The 16013-nt window shown below is 39.8% G+C and overlaps 1 protein-coding gene across 6 annotated transcripts in view; it reads right to left on the bottom strand.

The window, feature by feature from the left end:
* USP22 (ubiquitin specific peptidase 22) overlaps positions 1 to 16013 on the bottom strand; it is a 116185-nt gene that overhangs the window by 78238 nt on the left and 21934 nt on the right. For 2 of the 6 annotated variants that reach the window (XM_064520116.1, XM_064520113.1), the window contains exons 2-4: positions 15110 to 15144; positions 14164 to 14196; positions 12491 to 12605 (exon numbers count right to left, since the gene is read on the bottom strand). The exons of the other annotated variants lie outside the window; for them this stretch is intronic. In XM_064520116.1, coding sequence (XP_064376186.1) covers positions 12491 to 12605; positions 14164 to 14196; positions 15110 to 15144 — 183 coding nt within the window. The remainder of the gene's footprint in view (positions 1 to 12490; positions 12606 to 14163; positions 14197 to 15109; positions 15145 to 16013) is intronic. 6 annotated transcript variants of the gene reach the window in all.

Genomic DNA, 16013 nt, shown 5'->3' on the forward strand with positions numbered 1-16013 from the left:
TCTTTAGAAAAATACTGCAGAACTGTCAAACTGTTGCCTAACGGTTGCTCTTTGGCTGCAAAAGCTAAATAAAATCAGCCTATCTGTTAAGATTGCTGCTATGACAACAACTCTAGCAACTGGCTATTTTACTTAGCCAGCTAAAAATAATCTTTTAGCATTAAATGTATTGTAAACAGATGACATAACAAGCATGTAAAAATTGCTGATCATTTTAGGCTAAAAGGTTAAAAAAACACACTTGTATGAATTTTCAGTTAAATGAAAATTAAGAGAACAAGAAAAACGTAAAATAATTCAGGGGTAAGTTAAAAGAGAAGTTTAACAATTTAAAGGAAGCTATTTTATCCATATCCTGTATTTGTTCAGTATAGATCAAGACTGCTTTTCTAAAATTGTAAGAAAACAAGGTTAAAAGATGATAGAGTGGAAGAAAGAAATCGATATCAAAAACCATTGTGGCTATTTTTAACTAGATTAGCTGTCTCCTTTTCATCTTTCTGTGCTTTTAAACAATTTGCTAAGTTAAAACAAAGTACCCCCCCCCCCCCCAATAATCAGATTACTTTATTTCATAATACTCCCACCCCTGCTTACATCTCTTGGGGCTAGTCTGTGACTAAGACGAAACAGAAGAGTGCAAACGAGTAATCAAAGTCAGTCAAATCCACAGAGTCACAAGCTTGGTTTAAAACAAGTTTCTCTTTAAAAAAAATGAAAATCAAGAGAATTAGGTCTTGCTCATGCTTGACACTTTAGGGAAGTAACCAGCATTTGCAGCTGAAGCAAGTCAGCCTCCCACTTCCCCTTTTCTCTGGAACGCCCCTCTGGATAAGGTAAGCAGCTTTCTGGTAGCTAGACACATGAGAGGAGAGTCTTCCCTTTCCTCCATGCCCTCTCCCACTACTACTCTGCTCCCCACATACTTCTGCTTTATTCCCCTAGCCCTCAGGGATCCTGCTGTCCTTCCTTAACTCTGTCCTCTCTTCCCACACACAGTCCCTCATCTTCGGTCCCTAGCCAGTCTTTACCCTCCTCTCCCTCTTCTTCAGTCCATCACAAACTTCCATCTGCCCATCGTCTTTAATTTTGCCCTGATCTTCTAACAGGATGCACATGGAAACCACAAGTAGCCCTGACCATTCCCTTCACGGTGGAAGATTACAACCAGTTTTTAAAATGAGAGAAAACTGGAAGAGAATGGTCCTGTCCAAGAGGAGTCGTGTATGCACACGCACATTAACTGACGACTTCTGTCAGAAGTGCCAGAGTCGGGAACTGCAGATATCTGAACTCCATCTCCAGTGACTGTTCTCTGCTGATCTCCATCACAGCCGTGGGAGACGGTGGAGGCCAACAAGTGCAGGCCATGAGCAATGGTTCTCAATATCCTCTAGAGGAGGCTCGAAAAGCTTGCAAACGAGGATGTGAAACTAGTGCATGATGCGCAAAAGGGAACTGGTCATGTACCACTTGCAACACAGGTCAAGAGAGTCCACTTCTAAAAGGCTACCTGCTTTCTACATTTCATAACTACAAAAAATGAGTTAAAAAAAGTGGCAGACATCAGTAGGCCAAATAAACCAGAGTGCTGACACTTCAAGCCTTCTCAAATTGTCAGAACAGCTTATTAGTTTTCTATCCTAAAGAACGGTGGTAGAGAGAATTAAGGCATCAACCTCACGTTGTTTTGTGCTGGCAATTCTTTGCCTGACAATTTCGGTCCCAAGTCTCATTTTCCAGGCCAGCACAGGCTCCAGCTACAGCGAGAAGGACAACTGGGCATATGGCGTGTCAGGTGTTAAAAAACAAACAACCCCCCCCCCCCCCCCCAAACACACACACACACCACGTCAGCCTCACAAAACATTGGTCCCTCCCGCTGAGGAGGGTTTTGAACAGCAGTGCAGCATCCCTGCAAGGAGAACCATGCAGAAGCACACAGAAAGGCACACAACAGTCTCTAGTTATTCCAAACCATTCTTCTGCATTTCCACCTATTTTAGATGTAGCTTTCGAAGCTCAATTTTTATTTAATTGTACATGAGAGGAAGACATCTTTTCTAACAAATTTTCCCTTAGGGTACTTGAGGAGTCCTGACTCTTACGCTTACACTGGACCTATCAAAGCACATTCAGAATACAGCTGTTTCCAGTTACAAGCTTGGAAGCCAAAGGCCTCCTGCCTTTCACAGTCCCCAAACCGTATTTACCATGGAGGGTCATTGGAAAACACGAAGCAGGTAACACTAGTGAGACAGTGGGGGGGCTTCAGGAGTTACAAGTTGGGAAGAAAGGTTTTGCCACACAGTATGCTGACTCTTCAAAAAGCTGATTTTTAAGCATTCTTAAAGCAATTAAGAGATTGCTGATACATTAGCTATGAATCCCTGTAACTGTTTTAGCATGTAAAAATTCTTATGCACCAGAAATGCAGAAGCACAAGCATAGGTAAGCAAAAAATGTCCCAAGACAAATCTATTTTCTTCCTCACCTTTTAAAGTACCTCTTTGTGCAAAAGAGACATGACATTTAGACACACAAGAAAGACGGAGAAGCACCTCATTTTCTAAAACACTCTGACGACTGAGAAGCTTTGAATGGATACTTCACATTTTCCAGCCCCAAATTAAGTTTAATTCTTTGGAAAGAACTTTAATCTCACAGCCTATGCGGACTCTTAAGGTGCTTGTTGTGCAGCTCTTTGAATATGCCTATCTTCAAAACACACGCGTACGTGGGAACTTCTCTCTCCATGCATCTGTTCGTCACCAGGGTCTGCTTTGTTCCCAGGGAGAAGCGTTTGCTCTTCAGAGGCGTTACTGCAGCTCGGTGGACAAACCATTCCCTACGAGGCAGCGCTTCAGCGGGCTCGAGCAAGCGGGAGCTGCAGACACAAGGAGGCACTGCAAAACTCCACTCGTTTCTGGTGAATTTTCAAGTGGGATTTCTGAGAGAAGTCAAGAAGCCTATTCCAAGGGCTGCATTGGTACAAACACTACAGCAGTTATTTAGGTAGGGAAAAATGCTAGCCTAAAATAGAAGGCAAAATGTAGCAATGTTAAAAGATGCCTGGAAGCAGAATATCTGTAATTCCCAATACTTTCCCTCCTGTTATGATCTACATTTAAAACTGCTTTGAATTCAGATGTGATATTATGAGTTAAACAAATGAATACCTCCTCTAAAGCCCCATCCCCTTTACCCATTCATATTATTTTCCACACTTTTTTTTTTTTTTTTTGGGGGGGGGGGGGGGGGGGGTTGAGTGGCACAGGCAAAGACAACAACTTTGAGTGGCAACTTGCCCAAAACCTCAGGAACCTGTGACAGCTCCTACAATAAACTTTGGTTTCTGGAATCCTGAATCCCTACAGAGATATATGAACAAAAGCGAAGAGATTGATGAACTAAACTAACGAACACTGAAAAGTTCAACAGAAGAATGGGGCGTGGAGAATCCTCCAGGAAAAAAAAAAAGTCAGACTTTCAACGAAAACTTTTCAGGTATTAAGTGCAAGTGCTTTCACTGGGCCATGGATCAAGACATTTAAGAGAAACTTAAACATTTACTCACGTATTCACGGTTCCCTGTCTTAACACGCACAGCGCTTCCCTTTGTTAATTTTTCCCTCTGCAATTCACCTCGCAATGTCTAGACTGTAGCCAAGGCCCAGACTTTTATCTTATCCTTATTACAACCAATTCTTGCCCAAATGCAAAGTAAAGACAGCAGCGCATGCCGAGTGAAGAACAGTGTGCTTCTCTGAGCCTATTTTTTAAGGGACAAAAGGACAGATAATCACAAAAGGACATTAACAGACCACTGCTTCCTTCTACACTGAAGGTAGAGACCCTAAGGCTATTTGAACAGCAGCATTTCTTCTGCCTTGTGGGAGGAGAAAGCCAATATTAAACTAAGGCTGACAAGATTTATTACTCTCAGAGTACTCTTTGCACCTCCAGAGTAACAAATTCAGGTCAAATCAGCTTTATGACATTTCTAACGATCGCTTCTCAGTCTACGCTCACTGTTAGACTTGCCGCACTGCTTTCCGAAGGCAGCCGCTCCACAGAGCCACCATCCATTAGCACGGTGACTGAGAGATTTTTAGAAATTTAAATAATTAAGTTTCAAAACTAGGTTCTTAGATTTCAAGAAACAAAAATAGGGAATTGATTCTACAGCTCCCTGTGGCACGGCATACAATCACTCCTCCGCACGCCGATAAGATGATTCAGAGTTGCTCTGAGTCAGTGTGCATTTCTGACATATCGGCTTTTTAAAAATCAATTTAAGTGCTGTTCATTCACTTCCTGCAACCCAGTCTAAATATGATATTGCCAATTTATTTCTTTGAAAAGAATATTCCGTCAACATTGTAACTTTTGGTTCCAGTCCCACTAAGGTCAGTAGTACTAGTAAAATGTTTAATAGTGCTAGCAAAACTGTGTGCTAGTTGCAGAGTTTTGTGGGTTGGGTAAGTGTTTCAGAAAGTCACCTTCAAAAAAAAAAAAAAAAAAAAATATATATATATATATATATCAGAAAAAGCTAAGTACAGGTAACTTCTGAAACTGGGTTATTCCAAGTGTTTCTTTCAATCTCTTCACTGTTACAGCAGCAGAAAGACAGCTAAATATTCCAGTTCTATTCAATGGCACAGATTAAATCTCAAGGGCTTGCTCTTTGCTGGCTCCCATAGAGACCGACAACGTGTGTAACATGCTCAGGTCTCGTCTTTATAGCGCATGGGTGCGGCAGAGAAAATGCCTGCAGAACTTCTGTTCTGGGAGCAGGCTGTTTGCCTCCAACCACCTGAGCACAAGTTTGAACACAAGCGCTATTACAGTTTATAATTAGAGATGAAATAGCCAAAGTTAAGTCATATCACACTTCTCTAAGTATAAACAAAAATATGCCATTATGACCACTTTAGCAGCTTGCTGCCCTTATGCAGATTAAACTGAACCCATGAAAATCCCAATGAAACCAAAACTTCTGCCTGTAAGTAAAGAAACTGCGAAAGAAGGAAGGAGCATTGCTGAGCATGCTACCAAAGATGCTCAAGTACAACTTGCAAGGCAACCTCTCTTTTTGTCTTGCAAACTGATGACACTTCTTTGCTATACCTTCACCAAGGTGCTGCACCCCAGCAGAGCCACGAGCAACCTTCCTTCTTACAAGGCGAACAGACGCAGACATTAAACTTACCAGTTCAAACCTCGGGATCTTTTCATTTATTTTAATTTCATCCTGGTTTTGGACGTTCTAGTTGTACAGTGCCCACTGCCAGATAAAGAATGATTAAATAGTTCCTGCAGTCTTTGCTTCCTGATTTCCAATCCAAATTCTAAAGGCAGTTTTTTTAGTCTTTATTTTTTCAGGTTTTTTTCATATCTTCATGGAAGACATTAGCAATTATACAAGGGGAACAAGACTTTCGATGTAGAAAGGGCAATGTCAGAATGTTTTGAACGATCTGCTTCGCTAGTATTTTTTGACCTAAAGAATTTAAAAGCATACTAGTTCTATTCTTTTTCCAGTTGTATTTCTGGATCTTGACAAATTATCTCAATTTCCTCATCCGGAAATGACAAGTCTCCACTAAGTGTTCTGTGGTATCCTGACACCAGGCTGACAAATATTCTGGAGGCTTGGGAGAAGGGGGTTCATCCTAACGAACAAAATAGCCTGAGCTGCCTTTTCTAGCAGTCAGGGTTTGTCAAAACAGTGGGGTGGCTAACCCACCAGCAACCAAAGCACACTTGGCCAAATGCTCTGGATTCGGCCAGGATGCCCACCTAGAAAACCACTATGGTAGAACCGGAGAAAGAGACCAACTGGGTTGTTTCCTGTTCCTGAACAGGTTTCCTCAAATATAAAATGGACCACGAGAACAACTGTGAAAGTCTGCCCAACAGTGTTTTGCCTTGGGACGTGACTTAGGACAGAATAAACATAATTGTTTTATCCTCCTGCTTGAAGGGTGAGGAGATGGCAACAGAAGTACAATGCTTTCAAGAGCTGAACACCAGAATAAATGCTCTGCATAAAAGTGAATTGTTAGTAGAGAAGCCAGAGCACTGATCCAATGAGAAGACATAGGAAGGAAACACAGAGGTAATCCCTCCAGGTTTAAAGGGTATCAGACAGACAGAGCAGCTACTTCTTAACATGAGAGAAGAGGCCACCGATAAAAGCACCTTCTAGACAAATCAGCTGGAAGCAACGACATTCAGAATTAGTCTGAAAAGACCTCAAACATCTTTTGAAATAACACACATGTTCTGTTAAAAGATGTAAAATCTGGATTAAGTTATCCCAGAAACTTTCAAAGCAGAAAATATCCCCGTGTCTGCTAACTTACGAACCATTTGCCAGACCATTCACTTTCCTTCTCCAAACTGTACCATAAAATAAGAATGGATGTTACTGAATGGCTCTAGAGCACATTGATTACTTATTTTAATAGCTCATTTACACACCAGTACTATTTCAGCCCTAGATTGGCAGGGATTCATTGCCTATCACCATTAAGGAAAGTTTGTGGAATTTGAGACTTTTTCTTCCCCCCTCCAACTGTTCATCTAAAATAAAAGCGACTGATTGATCTGAACTGGAAGAAGCAAGTGTGAAATAGCTTTGAACTCAAAAAAAAAAAAAAAAAAAAGACTGCAAACCAGTTCCACATAAAAACAGCTTTAAAAAAAAAGCTTCCATACATGCTAGATGTCAGATAATACGGTAGCTTTTTTATGTCTCCACATGCTTTTCAGAATTCCCATTGGCATTTATTTTGAAGGATCAATAATGTTAAACACCATTTTCTACTGTGCCCAAACATACTACAGCTGCTCTGAGACCAGTAAAGGGAAATTCAAAGAAAGTTCTTTCAGAAAAGACAATCTGTTTTTTCCCCTCTTTACCCACAAATACTGGACTAAAACATATAGAGATCCATATGAGTCAGAAAAACCATCCTGGAAGTATGCTACTACTTTGGAACCAAGAAGAATGGGGCCTCTTGAAGAAGGATATTCTATTTCTAACCTATTAAATCTGATCCAACAGTTGCTAACACTATATGCAATTATGTGTTAGCATCACCCTATCCTAAGGTGACCTTTCCCATTCCACAGGGAGCTCCTCCAAGTAAATCACTTTCTCCCAAGGAATCAGAACAAGGACTTGCTTTTATGTGGTCTTTCATTCAGTAAGATCAAAGTTTCAACAAGGCTCTGCGCTGGAAGGCAGCATGGAAACCATCAGTAAACTCACCGTATTTGTCCCCATGAAACAGCTGTTAGTGCACTAATGCCTTCACGCTCTAAAGCAATTACACTATGCAGCTGGACAGTTACTTCCATTGACAATTTGTGCCATCCTCAGCTTGGAGCATGTATACCCCGAAGGGGATGACAGTTAAAGCTCCGACACACCAAAGTTAAGGGCTTGTATGGATGGATGATGCTCAGAAGAGAGGCAACACACCTTAATCTGAATCAGTTCTGCAATGAAGATAAGTCCTTCAGTGAGAACAACGCTGTAGCCAAAGTCTACCTAAGCGGTCAAAATAAAGCTTTGGTTCACAGGCTCCTCTCGGAGAGCAATGCGTGTCAACCCAGAACTAGAGTATTCTGATAAAATTAAAAATTGTGTTTTGGGATGAATCAAAGGTTTCATTAGTTATTATTCAACCCTGTACATACACTTTTTCCTCCCACTCTTTCTACTCCAGGTGCTATACTATGCCAAACGAGACCTGGGCATTAAACTGCATTTTATTTTCTTTAAAACAACTTCTTCCAGTTTTTCTTTCACACAAAATTCTATAGCCGGTACAAGGCTGAAATGAAGCTTGGGGAAAAGAAAAGCTGTACAATTTAAGAGACAGACAACAAAGGCTAGAGGAAAAAATAAGAGGATACTCTAAAGAGGTAATTTTGGTTTTCTCAGAAAAATCACAGCTCTAAAGCTACGCTTCAAAAAGAAACAAGTAGCTCGCCTAAGTCCCAATGACTATGCAGCAATTTCTTATTCACCCCTCCTTTAGTAGTCTCATCCATACCACTAGCACTTACAAACCTGAATGATTTGTCAAGTGCTCTACAAAAGATGCATTTAAGAGCCTACTGTGTTCTTAAACAATTTAAATAATGGATCTTGTTTAAATTAAATTGCCTGTCCTTCTACAGTAAGATTTTTTAAAAGTGGAAAATTTTTGCCCTGTGAAAACATGTAAGCTGCTTAAGGTTCAAACACATGCCTCTTTTCAAGACCAGGCTTACAGAATATATATGGTGCGTGGATATATTCTGTGTGTTGATTTTTATCTATTTCCTGCAATGCACCACTGCAGTAGCAAATTTCACATGAGAACAAGAGGCTTGCCAATACCGCAGTAGTGTATCCTAAGATCTAGTACAAAATCTATTACTTTACCTCACCATTCCCCCATGTCAGCAAATTGTGGAAATGTTTTTAAACGTCCTATTAGGTAATGTATTGATCTAATCTGTGAGCATGCGACTTGGGAAGCAATGCAAGGAGCAAGCTAAACAGACAAACCTGCCTGATGCTGTGCAGACAGTCTTATTAAACTCTGCCCATGCAGCAGAGTTTTATGCAGGGCAAAATGCAGAAGAGTCTGATGCGTCATATGAAAACAGATATGCTCGTGGGAAGTTTGCTATGCTGCTTGGATGGAAACATTCTAGATAGCATTCTTCCAGAAAGAAAGGATGAAAAACAAAGCAAAGAAAAAAAATCCCCACACTTCAGGATACATAGATCAAAGCCCTAGCAAGTCCCACAGCCTCATTTAGAAAAGCACAGATATTTCAGCTCTATTTTCTTTAACTACTCTAAGATGTCCATAAAAAATGTGAACTTAATTAGTCCACATCAAAGTCAAAGCAATTCTTCCAGTAGGAAAGATGGATGGGAAATGCTACAGCACAGACTCTCTGTGGCATGACTTATTTATGAGACAAAATACACTCAGAGAAAAGGAAAAAAAAAAAGAAAAAAGATGAGTAGAAAATGAGCAGCAATTGAGTGACAGAGTGCATCTATTAGTGGCTATTTGTTTTATTTTAAAAAAGAAAGAATGCTCCACTAAATAGGGTAAATCCATTGTTGAGCCTAACCAAATAGCATTAGTCTGGTGGGTAATATTTCTGCTCTTAAAAGCTTCCTATGAGCTATGCACCATTCTGTCAAGACTTTAAGTTATTAGACGTGACATTTTTATATTTACTGGAGCAGAGCAAGCCAACTGGTACGACAGAAATTAACCCCCTTGCTTAGAACTGCCATGAAAATGGGGCGCTTCGCTGATGACACACATGACAAACAGGAAAGCAAATAAGGCACCTAAACCAAATCCACTTTTTGCTATAAGAATAAAATTTCTTCCTTGTCTAACAGGAGCTGAAAGCGAGTTCTACTCCCTTCACAGTCTATGAGACATGTTACAAAACAGTAAAAGCTGAAGGAAAACTAACCATTGAACACGCAATGTAAGAAGCAGCTTCTGCTTCCAAAGACTGATTGCCCAAATCACCACACACCAAGCTCCCAAGAAACGTGCCAGAAACATCAGCTGACAAAAAAAAAAAAAAAAAAAAAAAAAAAGGACCATTAACCTGCATACACTAAATGGTCTTCATCACAGAACAAGCGAATCCTCAAAAATTGCACAGCAAGTCTTTCAGAGGAAATAAGAGGCAACATTTGCAGGGTTTCAAGCCGCAGTGCTTTGACTAGCATGAAAAATAAAATGTCTCTATGATGGACAAGCTAGAGATTCAGCTTGTCTAGTTCTACTTATGACATTAAGACATCAGTATCTAATGGTATATTTACGTTCATCTAGCTATATATGCAAAGGAATGTTATAAGCCACAGCCAGCAACATGTCTGCACAGAGGATGGTCTGGTATCTAGTTAGCTGAGGCTCTATTTTCTTTTATCTCTGTACAAAACTTATTATTAATTCATTCTATAAGAGCAAAATAAGAGGGCTTTCATTCACTCTTGGTAAACTTGCATATTCACAAATCGGAAGTTACGTAGATAAGATGGAGGTGGTCAGAACACTGCAATTCACTCTTTAAAATATATAAGATTAAAGGCAGATGGCTGTTTTCTTCCCTACAGACATGTGAATCTGCTTTTATAACAATTTTCCTAAGCTATGAAAACACAAAAAAACTTTTGGAAGAAAAAAGCAAACAGTTATGATTTCTTGCACTAAAATTGAAGTTGTCATAATGCTGAATGAAAGCATCTGCAGAGAAAAAAAATCTGGGAAACGAGCATTCTTCCAACAAAATTTAATCCTTCTCTCATTTAAAGAGTTTACAAATTGCTGCGGCCCCACAGAATAATCATTAAGTTTAAAGTGTGCAGGAAGATGGGTGACAGCTCCTAGCTAAAGAGCTTGTCTGTTCTTACCCCAGGATGTACAGCCAGTATTGTTTTAATGCCTCATGCTCCATTTGGAGCATTAACTTGTTTGGCAAAACAAGCTGATTTCACCTGCTTTGCCAAAAACTGATGGGAGGGGGGATTAAATTGTTAGTTCCTCTTGAGATCTGAGGAAATAAAATCCTACCTGCTGTTATCTGGGCAAGGGTTAGGAAAGGTTGTGTTTCCAGAGCAGAGAAATTTGGACTCCCCTAAGCAGAATCAAGAAACAAGCTAAAAACAAACAAAACTCCTCCCTCTCCCCCCCCCCAACCCACAATACATTCTCAGTTTGGTCCTTGGCTAACAGGATTCAGTCCTTGAAGCTGAGTTTATAGCATCTCGTTCACATATGAAAAAACTGCCATAGCAAATATTTGCCTTTTTTGTAGCGACATGGAACTGCAAAGATGAAGTTCTCCTCAAGCCCCCGTCCTGCCCAAGATACATCGAGCACTTTGTTCATTCGCTCAAAGCCAAACTTCCATTAAGACAGAAAATAGCGTTTCAAGCTTGTTACATATGAAGTATCTCTAACCTTAGTTATGTGTTTAAAGTGAGTGCCTGGTGTAATATACACACTTCATATTTTGTGCTTACAACCTCTGTTCTCCCCATGCTGTAGAACTCCAAATAAACAATGGCAGCAAATGCAAAACACAAAGAAACCATTTCTCGATGGTTTCAGAGTGCTACTGAAAAGCTGGGATAGCAATCCTTCGAGCAAGTTTAATACTGTAAAGGACATAGTGGCAGTGAAACAATTTCTAGTTTTCATCATGGATTTCAGAGTTGTTAAAGACCTTACTTTTCTTTATGAAGTTTTGGTTATAATGCTGAACCCTTCCTCTCGGAAGCGCAGGATGACAACCTCACAGGAGAAATGCCCAGGTCTGCCCTTCCGGTTTACTGACTATAGCTAGAGATCTCCCTGCCATACTCCCAACTTTTCAGCAATATCCAGCTACTCAAAATACATTTTTTAACATCAGACAATAACATTAAGTAAGAATCCATGTGTACTCCCTTCTCATGGATGCCTGCAAACCATTAACAGATTGTATTTCACACATTAGCGTCAGTGCTTAGTTTGGAAGAGGTAAGCAGACAGACTTCTGTACTGAAATTTTAAATTAAGTAAGTGTAGAGAAATTCACCCTGATAATTTTAATAGTCCATTTGGTACATCACTGAAAGGGGTGCTATTAGAAAAATTCAAAGCTTGGTCACCCTTGAGTTTTACTTCCTTTTTTTTTTTTTTCATAATTACACTATTAACAATGCAATTATTTGCATCTTTTTAAAAGTCTCATTGTAAGTGGTCTTGACTTCAAGAAATTTACTTTGATACTGATCAAGCACAGTTTAATAAACATGAGGCAAATTCGCAAGCGAATTGAGTTGACAACCAGGCCCTAAATCTGTCCACTGACATTTGTGTAAAAAAAATAAAATAAAAATCTAGAGCCTCACTGCTATGCAATTCTTTGAAGAGTGACATGGAGAACCATCAAATAGATTCAAATCTTCATCTTGACCTAGCTCAGGCTGCTTGCCTACAGTGAATGTGAGAATAAAAGAGCATTTATGTGCAGGTCAGAAGCCACTCACCTAGCAAAGGGGGAAAACTTCTATTCAGAGTAGCTTTAAACTAGATGAATTCATGGGGGAGGAGGGGAGCGAAAAAAGAAAGAAAAAAAAAGAGAAAGGCTCTGTCCTTACTACTGTAAAAATAAATATGTAAAGAAGGTAAGAGCTTTTTACTCCCAAGATACAGCAGTATCTTACAAAAAATACTCTGGCTGAGCAGAGCTGAAAGTGGCCAGAGCTTTGTATATCTGTCTGGTACTACTGAAAGAATTTTGTATTCAGCAATAAAGCCAGAGGAGAGTCAAGCCTACACCTCTCATCCACGCTCTCGATCACACCGAGTGTGGCAACTGGAACCGTAAGCCAGGGCAAGGCAAAATCTGGAGGAAAGATAATGCAAGAATGGTGCACGTAGCCCCAACTCACTGTGAAACCTGGTCTGTGCAGGTCGGGGGCTGCAGCTGCCTTCTGCTCACGTGCAGGACAAGCTGGGCTGCTCTCCCCACCTGCCGCCGTCCTCCTCCTCCTCTGCGCCTTCCACCTGCAAGCAGATATGCCTGGGACTGGACACTGAATCACTCCCTGCTCGGTTTGTCCTCTTTCCTTGGTTCCCACACACATCTTAGTTTCTCACTGCTACTATACCTCCCCCAAGCTTTTTAAATCATTATTCAAGCCTAAGGAGGCATGAAAAGGAAGGCAAAGGAAATACCTACAAGCAGTACCAGGGAAGGAGATTCACAGAAAGAACAGTGTCCCTAATAATGAAGTATCTTGCCAAAACTGCAGGTGTTGGACAAACCTGAGCTAGTTTAAAGATTGCTGAAGAAGTGGTAACACTAGCCACGTTCATTAAGGCTCGGGACAGCTTTTGAAGTCCACGTGACAATGATGCCGCTATTACAGGTCTCAGTTGCAATAAATCTTTGTCAGTCGCTAGGGATGTGCAATCTAACAGGCTCACAGAAGTTCTGAGCAATCACAGAAGACACAAAGAGGGTTTTTCCCCTCCCCGTTGGGGAATATTTTCCTGAACAGAAAGGAAACATCTCACATCACTAACGACTACAAAAACAGACACGAGAACAAAAGGGGATGTTAAATATATTATCTTTTTTCTTAAGTTCCATAAATATATGACAAACAAGATTACTGTAGTGATTCCAGTGCCACTATTGTAGACTTCTAAATATTGATTCTTGCCTATTTGGAGATGTAGGGTTTTTTTCATGCATAATATTTTAACTTTTATTCTATTTGTTCACAGTTTGGACCAAAACTGAAAGAGTTTCAAGAGTTTGAGTATTTGTAGCTTTTACCAACTTCGGAGGAAGCTGCAAGACCCAAGAAAATAAAGCCATGAGTAGACTCCAGTTAAGTGCTATATGCTGAAGGCATGCATAATCTCCTGCAGCAAAAGATATGGAGATTTGACAAGAACACATCTTATGCTGACCAGCTGGTCACTGATGATTTGTCTTCACTAGTCTTCAGTATGAGGGGAAGTGCCAAAACCTTGGCTCAATACAGTCATTTCCTTCAGCAAAGGCCAATCACTTTAGTTTAGCACCATTTACATGCCACCAGTATTATTTCCACATCTTCCTTTTTAGTAGGCTGCTTGATTACATAATACTGCACATTGAAAACAAAAATTAGTAGATTATAGTGTTTGGTTTCATTTATGGACATTGTGCTTGGTTTGTCATTTAATGCACAAAGTGTTAGTTTAATTTAAAGCATGGATATAAAAATTAGTTAAGGCAAAACAAATACAGACTGCAGCAGCCAGCTGGGCTCGGTGGCTAGGAAAGCTTGTTAGGCACAGCACATGCTTTTGGAGCCAGAACACACCTCTGCATTCCAAAAAAATTCCAGCAGGACAGCAAGCTTTGCAACAAGGGGATAAGAAAAGCAAGCAAAAAAAGGCCCAGGCCATTAATTACAGTGAAGGCCTATTTAATAATATCAGCAACAGATCTTTCTTCCTATTTTCCTTGCTCTATAAAACACAAGAGAAACGACACCAGGGCTCTGCTTTGCCATTTTACTAGCCATGTTTTAAAGAGAAGCCTGTCTCTAAAAAAAACTTCACCTACCCTCTACTGTTCCAAAGGAAGATGTTGGAAGAGCTGCAGAAGAAAGGGTGAAAAAATAATTAAGTGCAGATAACATTATTTTCAGGACTAAAAACATTCTCTCCTTCCTTGACATCAAGCACGAGAGCATACTCAGAGCCTTAAGCATTATACGATCTGTCTGTATAAACACCAGTTTCTTTCCAAACTAATTAGGTTTCATGAAACTGTAATGCTACTTGATGCCTGTATTAAAATAGGAAAGATGGAAAAGGAGGATGACATCCAGTCAAAGTGCTATCCAACTCTGGTGAAATAAAAACCAAACCACCCTTATGCTACCAAAGACAGGATGCTAAACCTTCTTATTAGTATCTTCAGAAGAGTGTGAAAAGATTAAAAAGAAAAAAAAGGAAAAAAAAAAGACACATTCATGAGGCAGAGTAAAGCCTTATCTTCCAAAACACTTGGAGTTCTGAGAACCATTTCAGGTAGCCAGCTTCAAACAATTCTTAGCAACCTTTTGAAATGATCACAGCTTTTGTTTAAGCAATTGAAAAGCAGAGGCTAACAAATTTAAAAAACAATTTCTAGAACTCTTCCACTTTTTGAAACTACTTCAGTTCTGTAGAACAGGGACCATCAAGACAGAAAGACACGATCCCATTATTTCACTCCATGACATCTTTTTGACAAAACATTAGAGCTCATAATATGCAAGTTGCTTCACTTTCCCACAACACTTTTTAATTATTAGAACTCAAGCGAAAAAATAGCAAAGAAAAGATTTAAAAGAAAAAGCAAAAGAATTTTTAAAACTGCACCCAAAATAAGAAATGCTCATAAATCTCTGCAAATGTCAAAGACCTCATTTTAAAAAGAAATGCAAATGGATCCACCTTCAGCAATTGTAACTACTGCCATCATATGTCAGATAGACAAAAGTATTCAAGCACAATACTCTCACCTTTCAGATGCTCTATTAGTCGTAATGTCTGTGTCCTGTAAGTAAGAAAGAGTAACAAGCTACACAACATTTCCCACTTCTTTCTGGTGAAGTTAAGACTTCTATTAAAGATTTAACGCTGTCCGCTACCAGAGAGCTAGAAGAACAGCACTTTGAAGTAAAGGACAATCTGCCTGTCAAGCCTAATGAATTACTCCAGTTAATTCTTTGATTAAACATTCAGATAAATTCAGAAAGCAGAGAAAAGGTTCTCTAAAACAAAGAAAGGAAAATTTTCAAAGTTTGCAGGCAAGTTCAAGTGTTTTTCCATCAGTACTGTGAATCAATCCCTTAGCATTTATTTCCCAGTAATTAAATAATTCTTGGGGTTAAAGTGCCAGAAGACTTCAGAGCAGGACTTCCTGACACCCCGCTGCTGATACTCAGTGATGACCACGAAGGCGGTGCGTGGGGAAAGAGCACTGCCTGCATGCATTTGGCCCAAGATCTGCATCTGGATCTCTCCAGATCACCAACCCCAGGTGGAACATACTTCTTGAGAAAAAAAGATGAAAAGTTTCATCAAGTGTATTCAGACCCCAGGTGACCCTTCAAATGTTTTTGCATAGTTAATTCATCGCTATAGTTTTTTATTTAAAAACCCTCAAACAATGACACTAAAGAGAGACAATAGAAAAAAATAATGTAGAAGACTATTTGGGAACACTGTGTAGAAAGAGAGAAAGCCAGAACTCTAACGAATGTGACGACTTCTCAGGTATCCCTATTACAGGTAATTTCTTTAGCGCTTTGTACAAGAAATGTGAAGGGCATCTAAATGATAACTCCATGCAGAGTGTCCAGCTACTGGGGTATTTTTAAATATGCATTTTGCAACTAAAATCCATTTCACCATTCACATAGA

This window comes from Dromaius novaehollandiae, chromosome 14 (genome assembly GCF_036370855.1).
Source record: "Dromaius novaehollandiae isolate bDroNov1 chromosome 14, bDroNov1.hap1, whole genome shotgun sequence".
NCBI classification, from domain to species: Eukaryota; Metazoa; Chordata; class Aves; order Casuariiformes; family Dromaiidae; genus Dromaius; species Dromaius novaehollandiae.